The sequence below is a fragment of the Solanum lycopersicum genome, chromosome 12, assembly GCF_036512215.1.
Source record: "Solanum lycopersicum chromosome 12, SLM_r2.1".
Classification (NCBI taxonomy): domain Eukaryota; kingdom Viridiplantae; phylum Streptophyta; class Magnoliopsida; order Solanales; family Solanaceae; genus Solanum; species Solanum lycopersicum.
The window spans coordinates 5,216,012-5,226,947 of NC_090811.1; the positions used below are offsets into that span (position 1 = coordinate 5,216,012).

General features: G+C 34.0%; 1 protein-coding gene across 1 annotated transcript; it reads left to right on the forward strand.

Annotated features, from left to right (window-relative positions):
- The first annotated feature begins 106 nt into the window (after nucleotides 1–106).
- Nucleotides 107–8,903, forward strand: LOC101250575 (uncharacterized). The gene is made up of 10 exons (XM_004251812.5): nucleotides 107–360; nucleotides 2,734–2,843; nucleotides 2,998–3,129; nucleotides 3,208–3,281; nucleotides 3,377–3,482; nucleotides 4,763–4,831; nucleotides 5,117–5,181; nucleotides 5,279–5,377; nucleotides 6,668–6,767; nucleotides 8,276–8,903. Exons 1-10 carry the CDS (start codon nucleotides 195–197, stop codon nucleotides 8,336–8,338), a joined length of 984 nt encoding a protein of 327 aa, XP_004251860.1. The 5' UTR covers nucleotides 107–194; the 3' UTR covers nucleotides 8,339–8,903.
- The last annotated feature ends 2,033 nt before the right edge of the window (nucleotides 8,904–10,936 follow it).

Below are 10,936 nucleotides of genomic sequence, written 5' to 3' on the forward strand. Positions count from 1 at the left end.
TTTTGGACCGTAAGAGCATAAATATCTTAACGGTATGACAAAGTGTATGTTACATACTATTTACGATAGTTCGGATATATTTGTACTTTTCTCTCCTTTTTTTTTTTTTTCCATTATGTGATTTTTCAATATTAATTTATCTCCATTCATCCAAAATCTTGCTTTATATTTTACTACCCCAAAATCACGAACCAATGTGCGCACTACGTGTACCGGCCATGGCTGCCGCCGGCTTTGCCGCACAATCGATTCTCAGAAGAGTAGTTCCCTCATTTCTATCTACTCGTCCCACCACTCATGTCGTCGGAGACTTCTTTTCCGGTACAAACCTCATCCTCCGAACACCTCTACACCCCTCAGGTATGGAAATTTCTTCATTTCTAGCGTGTCTACTTTTTGATGATTTTGTGTCAATTTGTATGGTAATTTAGCTGAAATAGTTGAGTGCAATGCTACTTACTTGTTAAATGGTGTATCTACTATGGACAGAGGTGGAACCGGAATTTTGCAGCTTCGATTTTAGCCTTTTTGAAGTTATTGAGTTCTAAATTAATAAAGACTATGTATTAAATGAATTTCTTAAGACAAACATAGAGTTTGGGTCAAGGTTACTGTGTTCGGACTTTGAACAAAATGGTATCTAGCTCACTATGGACTAAGTGAAATCAATGACCCAAGTAGTCTTTATAAATATTTCGTTTACTTTCATTTGATTCAAATTGTTAACAAGTTACCCATATGGTTCTTATTATAAGCTTGTGAAGGAACTGGCTAAACTAGCCTATACCAGCCCCGTCATAAGTTAACGGCATGTTGTTAACGCGTTGGAAATAGAAACTGAAAACTCTTATCCTATTTAGGTTATGTTGCTCGTACTCTCCGAAAATGTTGTTGAATCTATAGTAGATCCTCCAAAAATGTACAAGGATACCAATGATTATTGGACTATGCCAGTACACACTTCTGACCTCGTTAGTTGCTGGATCAAAAGGGACGCAGCAAAAGTCAGAAAAGATGGTGGAGAACAGTTCGAACGTGTATCTGGTGGATTATATGGAAAAAATGGAATCAGAGGATTTTTTGAAGGAAAGGAGTGTACAATACAGAAGGTCAAATGGAAAGTAATTACTTCTCTAGGTTTTTGGTGTAAAGAACAGGATATAGAAGAGGAGTTCCATTTAGTGGACTTCGTAGGTTCTCTGTATCTCCTTTTAGTTTTTTCCGTTCTTGTAATAGTTTCTTGGAGGTGGCCAGCATAGCCCTTAATGCTGAGCAATACAAAAAGTTACCAGTTTTTTTAAAAAAATGTACTCTGTTTGGAGAATCTGCCACGAACCTGGAAAATTTTTTGAACCAAAACAACATAATACATAGATACAGTGTATACACCTGCATGTTCCCTAATTCTTTATTAAACTAATTACTTTTACATCTCCATGTTCCTAATTCGTTGTTATGCAAGAAGAACATTAGTGGGCTTGTTGAATATCACAAATCTCACAATTGAAATTACATACAAGAACAACAATGCTTCAATACAGACTAGCTAGGGGTTTATATAATCTTTTTTATAGCAGTGATGGTTTAATCAGCGACACACACCTCGACTTTTCCTTCGGACACCTGTTAGATATTGAGTAAGTTGCTCACTAAGACTTAGGCAAATGAAAGAAATCACTTAGTGTTGGGATTCAAACATTGATCTCCAAGGTATGTAAGACAGGTCTATGTGAAATCCTAATAATCATCTCACTCTATTTGGATCCTTTTATCATTATACTCAATAATTTATCTTTTAGGACAAACTACAAGTTCTCAAAAATTAACAATTCCTTAAGTTCACACTCATACTATCAATACACCTTCAAACTGCTTTGTTATGCGCTACTTGAGCTGAAACAGTCTCTCTACCTCAATAAGGTAGGGGTAAGGTCTGCTTTGTCCAATCTAGTATTGTTGTACATTCATATTAACATTTTTACATTCCTATGACACATCGTATAGATATGTTTGGCCATACATGCCAACACTCACTCACGGGCAACATTGTTAGTCTTTACAATCATAGAATTTTTCCTTTTTTTTTAGCCGTTCATGTGCACTTCACAAGATCAATAGGCTGAAAGCTTTTTGCGCGTATTACCGGCTGGGCCAATTCGGTCACTTGCAGACTAGTATAAGGAAAATATGAGTCTCTTTGAAATTATAGTGACCAAATAAAACCAAGGTGGAAACTTCAAAGTACTATTTTGGTCAACTTTTCTTTTAGCATATATATATATTTTTTTATGACAAGGGAAACCCGCAGCCACTACCCTTTGGGTGCGCACAAGGTAAACCCCACCCCCCTCTTATGCAATAGCTCGCAAACCACATAGGAGAGGTAACCCGCACCAGGACGAGCTCGACCTAGAAGGCAAACCCCTTGCTTTCGCTGGCAAGGGGTTTCGAACTTGAGGCCACCCAACATGGAAGTCCCAAGCTCAAACCACTGGGCCACCCCGAAGGGTCTTTTAGCATATATTTGTCTGTCTCAACTTCCTCATAAAGATCACATGAAACAATGTGTAATAATTTGAGGGCTATTTGGATAAATTTGTTGTTTCTTACATCAGCATAAATTGTTTAGGATTGTAAGATTCCTTGGGAATATCTATTGACCTAAACATTCTACTTTTAGTTTCAAACTTTGATAGCTGATGACCCACATGTTATTGGCCTCTTTCAAAACAGCTTTTGGAATATGCAGCCTACCACAGGCTATTAAGGGTGATGCTGATATTTTACTGAAAGGAGTGAGAGACAAGAACACCATTGAAGATGTGAAACGTATTGTTGAACTGGTACATATACATCTACCTGACCAATCACTCCTCTCAATTAACAGTTGAGAAGTCTTGTCTAGTTTTTCAACTCTTTGGTCCTTGTTGTAGAAAAAGCACCAAAACATTGTCCTAAGTCTTAATCTAAACTGATTATCACTTGCGTACTTCTCAGGCAAAACGGGCATCATTAAGACGAGAAGTTTTACATACTGAGTTTCTGACTCCACCTGTATTAAAAGAGTCAATGCTAGTCTTAGAAAGGTTAGCTGATCTCAGAATAGTTGCACAAGGAGGATACCCAGAGGTTGGACACAGTTTGTTTTACAAAACTAGTTTGAGCAATAAAGCTGCTTGAATTTATATTTACTGTCTCCTTAAACAGGCTGAACGATGCCGACTCTCAGTTGGACACGTGGAGGCATTAACAAGTGATCCAGATAATGTTGCAGCCTTGAGGTATGTCCTCCTGTAATTGTTCAGTTATGCCTGCTGTTTAATTCGACCAATCAAAAAATCCTCTTTATTATTGTGAAAAATGGTCCTCTGTCCAGTATTTCAGGGAACTTTTCATTTCAACCTTGTTCTCATGGTGATTTCCTTGGTGCAATCCTTGGTACAGGGATTGCAAGGAATAAGCTGGGAGATATACTCTTGCAGGTATTTTGTTTATTTATTTTTTGGAGGTTTTCTATCTCTCTTACAAGTTTTGGCAACACCTAGTTGATTTCATCATTTGTTCGCTTAAAAAAAATATATGTAAAAGAAAGATAGAAGTGACAGAGGGTGATCAATTGTTGATCAAATAGAGGGCTCTTGGGCAGAGAGTTGCGGTCATTACACCTAAGAGAGGATCCACCTCTTTGTAGCTGAGTTATTATGTACTCCCTCTGTTCCATTTTAGTTGGCCCTTATACTAAAAATAGATTTTCTTGTTTACTTGTCAATTTCAGCAAATCAAGAGAGATTATTATTTTCTTCTCATATTAACCTTATCATGGGTAAGTATATGAAGTAATAGTTGTCAAACCTAGATTTTCAAAGGACAATTATAAGGATAATTTAGTAAACAAACTCCTAATAAATAGTTTCTCAAGAGAAATGTCAAATCAACAAGGGCCAAGTAAAATGGAACATAAAAGATGAGTCAGAACTAATATGTGGAGGTAGTGTATGCTTAAGAAGTAAACTTGTTGATCAATACTTTGATATCTAATGACTACTTTGTTTTAGTGTGGAAGTGGTGATTCAAACACCCTCAACGAAATGTAGAAGTAGCACAAAGCTTGTTGAATGAAGCAACATCCAAGATAGATTATTGAAATGTCCCTTCAACACCGAGAACATACTACTAAATTAGCTTAGGCACATAAAAAACTAGAGTATGACAATGCATGTAATTGTGTAAGTCTAGTATAAAATAAAGTGGGAGGAAAACCATGAGGTCTAAGGTTCAAATTCCAGCAGAAGCAAAATACACTAGGTGATCTCTTCCATCTACCTAAACCTTGGGGGTTAGAGTTAGCCGATACTTGTGTTGGTGGAAGTAACTGGTATCTGATGGAATAGTCAAGGTGCCCACAAGTTAGCCTGAATGCTGCCGTCGTAAAAAAATACAAAGAACCAGAGCACAACAAAGAATCCTTGCTTAGCTACTATATAAAAGCAAACTGCCTCCTAAAACAGAAAAATGGTTGAGCTTCTTTGGAGATTGTTAAATGGCTGTTTTAAACTAACATCAAAGTTACGCTTCAGATATTTAAATGTTTCTGAATTTCTGTTCTTTTGAAACTATATTAAATTCTTACTTTCTTTCACACGCTCCGACTAATTTCATGGTGTTGGTCTTGTGTGCGTATTTGTGCAACTGTTGTAACGTATTCCACTTCCCATTTCTTCTACGTGTTGGATTATCCTGAACATCGCTTTCTGATGTTTAGGGTGAAAAGGGAGCTCATGTTCTTGTTGTTCCAGAACTTTCTGACTTCCTTATATCAGCATTGGACAAGGTAACGGTACTTTGCAGATTACTTCCTCTTACAGTATCTTACCAATTCGCCACTAGCTTCTACTAGCCAATTAGAGTGAAATTCTAAGTAATTGTGAATATCAAGGAATACTGTGCTCACTGCCATCATCCACTTTATCACATGATATTACATTGAATTGGAGAATGACTGAGCATGAATTTTCTTCATAAAAAATAGTTGACAGAAATCCCAAAGGAGCGAACAGTCGTAATTTTTTTAAAAAAAATTGGAATAATAAGGCTTCCACTTAATATTTTCTTGTAGGTTGGAAATGTTTCTGTCTCTTGCAAGAAGATTCCATTGCTTGCCCTTGAATATGAACCACCAAGGTCGAAAGTGTTACACTTATAGTTCCTTTGATTTCTTCCCTTCATACACAACACATTTTTATCTAGGATATTTCCACTTTTATTTTACTTTTTCCAGGACAAAGTCCTCAAAATCCATTGAGGCATCATTGAGACTTGATGCTGTAGCTAGTGCAGGATTCAAAGTTTCTCGAACTAAAATGGCCAGTTTGATTAGGTAATCCCCCTCTGTATATTTTTTCTCTGTCCAAAATATTTTGCTTGATGTGTGCTTGGCGTGGTGAATGACTACATAATGATCCTTACATTAGTTATTCGTATATAGATAAATAAAAATGGTTCTTGCCTCAATTTATGAACCACATGCTATCCGTAATCATTGTCATAGATTGGTTAAGCTATCCTTCCCAAAAACAAAGGATCCGCACATAAGCTGTCCTTCCAGTACAGTATGACCTAGAAATTATATATATGGTATTCAAATGGGTCCCTTCTATGAAATTTCTTCAACTTCTCATTGATTCTCACATTGTTTAGGTCTTTTCTATACCCTGTAGGCTTTAAATTTGGGTTCATTTTGATTGTCACCTGCAAAAGAGCGAGGTAATTGAAAAGATCCACAACCTATAATCTTTACTAGGTTCAACATCTGTAACATTGCCATAAACGGAATCTCACTGCATTGCTGTGCATTCTCCCTTATCTCATAAAGGCAAAACTAATTTCTTGAAGGGACTGAAAAGTCTCTTGCTATGGTTTACTGCTTGAGTTGGATGTTTGGAAGGATTTATTTTTCCTTGAAATGGATGCTTGCTCCAAGGCAATCATAAATGGACGATGCCTCTAGGAGAAGCTTTCTGTGTGAGGAAAGGATGCACAAGCATAGACATAGATTAGTTCATGCATTATACTGGTAGAAGATCAGGTGAATAATTAACAACTTGAAGGAAGTTGTTATTTGTTAATCACTTCCTAAAGAAGAAATCAAAAAGAAAAGAAGATCCAGTAATTTATCCAAAAACATATATTATCCACTCTTCGGTGAATGTCAGATCCTCCAAAAATAGTTTATTTTTGAAGAATCCGAGACGGGTGCGGCAACATTTTTGGAGAGTCCGAGCAACTTAGGTTTGCTGTTATAGTCTCAAAAATTGAATGAATCACTAACAATGTGGATAATATGTTTGTTTGTACCCAAGAGTGTGGTCTAATGGTCAATGAAGTTGGAGGAGAACGATGAGGTCTATGGTTTAAATCTTAGCGGAAGCAAAAAATACTAGGTGCTTTTCTTCCACCTGCAAGTCTTTACCAGTAGCTGTGCTAATGGGAGGTAGCAGGTAATCGGTGGAACAGTTGAGCTGCGCTCAAGCTGGCACACATATTACCATCATAGAAAGTGTTAATTTCGTTACAGTTCTATATGTTTTTACTGCTTTGATATTACAGATGTATTTGGCCGAATACATTGTTGCCTAAGTTGATACTGTCTCACTCTATATTGTTTTAGTAATGGAGATGTTCGTGTCAATTGGAGCACCGTGACAAAAAGCAATACTATCATTAAGACTGGAGACATGATATCAGTTAGCGGAGAAGGAAGACTTAAAGTAAGTTACTTCTAATAAAATTCTTCCGTAGTTGGTAAAGTGAATGAATCAGAATGAATTACCCTCCCTTATCGCGTGCCCACGCACACAACAAATAACCTAAGGATAGAAGTAGTCTTTGCTTTAAATTTTATAATGCTTTTTCAGTATTGAGTTAAATATTCTCTTCTCATTGGCTCGTTGGTTGCAGAGGCGGATTTGAAGCTTATGGGTTCCTACAATCAAATATGTATAGATATTTAGAATATTTCAACATACATATACAAGATTTAGGTGAAAGCTACTGGGTTTCCGTGAACCCATAGATACAGGGCTAGATCCACATCTGGTTGGCCGACCAAAAGGACATACTTATCTCTTCCTATAAGTTCTGACGTTGAAATTCCATTTTTTCAGGAGTTCACTTAAAATGTGAACTCCCATTTCCTTAACTACTGGAGTATCCTTTTCCAATATCACTCAACTTAAGTTCATCCAAAAACATTGTTTCAAATTTCAAAGTTCTCTTTAACCTATAAAACAAGGCTAACCAAAAAAAAAGTGACTAGAGAAAAAAGCAAATAGTAAAGCTTTGGTTTAAGTTTTTTGATGCCTTGCTATAATGCCAACTTGTTGACAATTGTTTTTAGATTAATTAGGTGATTGTAATTTAGAGAATTTCTGCAGGATATTCATAGGATAAGTGTTGCAGAAATATGTCTGTTAAGATGGATGGGTGGTGGTACAAGATCAGGAATTATCACATTTGGCTGAAGGTGCAGTAGCACACATGGAGGGATAAAATGAAAAAAAGTCTCGAGATTAGTCATCTCTTAAAATATCAACTTGTAGGTGTGAAACCATGGTAATATAAAGTGTTAAAAGGGACGAGGTAGACATAAAATTAGATGGAACGAATTATCCCAAAGACCTACATCTTCTTGGAATCCATGTAGACTTAGCACAACATATAGAAAAATAGAAGAAAAAACTCTATACATGTGATCTAACTAGTTGTCATTAGTTTGCAAGGAGCCTTTATCTTGTTAGAGATTTGTATGCCAATAGAAAATATAGAGAACTTTTAGTGCCCGAGTACCTTAATCCTCAAACTTTTAGTGCCCGAGTAAAATATCATACAGCGGACACCGCTACTAGTTTGGGATTGAACTTCTTGTTAGAGAATTTTACTTGGGGCAATAGTTAGGTTTGGTTGCAGAATTCTCATTTTTTATGGAGTCTCTCTATCAAGACTTCCTTCAGATAAATGCTTAGTTTGTTTGATGACATGACTTACTTTTCCTGCTTAGTGATTTAATGAAAATGCATACTGCGGATAGTGTGATCAGTGATTTTGGAGGTTTGGTTGTTTATGTTGTGAGAATTACTTGTTGCGAAAACTAGTATATGCAACCAACCAATGCTTAGCTCATTTTGGGGCTTTGAATGATCCGTGTTATATCCTATAGAGAATTGTTAATATGAAATGAGATTGCTGTTTCTGCTGCTAATGGATCTCTTATTCACAGATTGGGGAAATAAGCTCAACAAGGAAGGGAAAGTTCTCTGTTGAGCTCATTCGGTATTTGTAAAGCATGAAGTTATTTGGCGATATTGATTCCAACAACTTAAAGGCTGCTATAGATACTTATCAAGCCCTCATTTGCCATTCCACCGCGCTCCCTAATCAAAGGCAACTTCATACCCCAGGGATATTCGAACCCAAGATCTTTGATTAAAGATGAAAAACTACTTACCATTCCACCACAACTCCTGGTACTCGTTTGTTACCTTAAGGTGTAAATAATTCAAGCCTAGACATCTGATATTTCAAAAATATATGAGTGTAAGGAGTAGAGCTATTAACACAGGCTGGCTTGGATTGAGCGGGCTAAAGATTTGAACAGCCTAGCCAACCCAACTATTCATTTGAAAGGGCCTCCAAAATACTAGCTCAATTGAGCCCTAAGCGGCCGAGCTAGCACTAAATTGTTATTTTTTTCAGAAAAATGTATGAGTTATTTTTTTAGGAGGAAATCTTTTAAATGTAATTGTGTATTATTATTGTTGTTTTAATTGTTAAAGATTAAAGAATAAAATGTATAAAAACCTATATCCTTATTTGTTAATCTTATATGAAGAGCTAAAGCCGTCAAATTTCTTCTCATAGAATTATATTATGTGTTATACAATGTGTTACTCCATAAATTACTTCTTTGTCTTTGGTTTGGTAAGTTAAAGTCTTCAAAAATTTCAATAAAAGTAGAAAAAAATTGAGTACAATATTATTTATTTATTGCACTATATAGTATCATTTACATTCTTGTATGTTTTTATCTTTGGAGATATGTGTCTAAGGACAATATTTATTACTTAGTAAGATATTTATTTATACCGTTATACCAAAATTTTATTGGTTCGTATAAAACTTGTATAAAATTTCTAAACATACTTTATATATATATATATATATATATATATATATATATTCGTGATATTGACGTGCAAAGCACTTGTCGAGAACTAGCATCTTAAACAATAACAAACAAAATGCAAATTAAAAAAAGTATGTTTAGAAATTTTATACAAGTTTTATACGAACCAATAAAATTTTGGTATAACGGTATATATATATATATATATATATCATTATTATTTTCTCTAACATCACTATTATGTATTTATTTAAATTACTTCTATTTAAACAAAAGCATATTTTGCACAAACCATTCAAGTATTATCAAACTCATCATGTATTAATAAAATTTTGTAATTAAATAACACTTAAAATTATAATAACATGAAAATAAAGAATTTTTATTTTCATAACAATGCAAAATAATACATAATTAAATAAAAAAATGGATTGCATATCAATCCATTTTGGACAACCATACCATAACTCCAAAATGAAAAGGAAAAACATAAATCATAATCTACATAAGAAAGATCTAAAGAAATATATAAGTCATATGTTATACCGTTAAGTTTAATAGTTGAACTATATCAACTATATTCTAAAAAAGCTTCTCTTTTAATTTTAGAATGAAGTTATTTGTTCTTCTACTCAGTTAGCTTCTTACCGACTTGTATTCATATCATAAATCTAAGAAGAAGAAGAAAAGAGAATAGTAGATGATAGAAAAGAAAATAATTTGATGAAATAGGAAGCAATTAACTGGTATTTATAGTGATATTTGATTGTCATTTCACCTACCAAAATTTTTAATGGTGCACATTGAATATAAATTTATTTTAGTTTCAAAATTCAAAGAATCACAAAAATTGAAGAGTTCCAATACATTATTGTTTCATGATAGATAAATTTATGTTAATTTCAAAATTTAAAAAATCACAAAATTCGAAGAGTTTTCATACATTATTGTTTTCTACTTTAATTTAATTCAACCTAATTAATTATAATCATAATGTCATAACTAAAAAATTAAAGTGTAGTTGTTGGACTTCATATTCTATCATTATGTAATTAAATATTAGTATTTAAAAAATAAATTAATTTATTTTAATTTAAGTAGAGGGGTAAAATGGTAATTCAACTTTTAAGGTTAGAGCTTACCACTTATAATAATACTAGTTTCTGGGTAAGCGCCACGCACATGTGGCCATATAAATAAAAAATATTTTTGTGAAGATTGAATATTAACAATATTTTTAAGTTATATTAAGTGTTATAAAATAGAAAATACAAACTAAATGTTCTTAAAATTGATAAGTATCCTATATGGTGTTTTTGTTTCTAAGATCCAAAATCCAAAACACTATACAACTACAATATTTAAATGAATAAGTGAAATGTTATGTGCTACATTAATGAAATATGTGTAAAACCAGTAACATATAGAAATCTTTTACCGTAAAATTGATATTGTGCGTTACACATATTAAGCCTTAGCCAGGAAATTAAATAATAAGTTCACGAGTGTATTCTTCACTAAGAGATTTCTTTGACGAATCCAACAACATCCATAACTGAAATTTTTGGACAAATCAAATAACATTCATAGCGTATTTTTTGACATTGATTGAGAAAAAACTGCCCACAGAAATGATATACTCTTCTTTAGAGCCCATAAAAATGGAGAGGAGAGGAAAATGAAAACCATTCTTGGCTTTATATAATACTTTCACTTTAAATTATTAATTAGTCTCTTTAGCTTCTTTTCATGTAT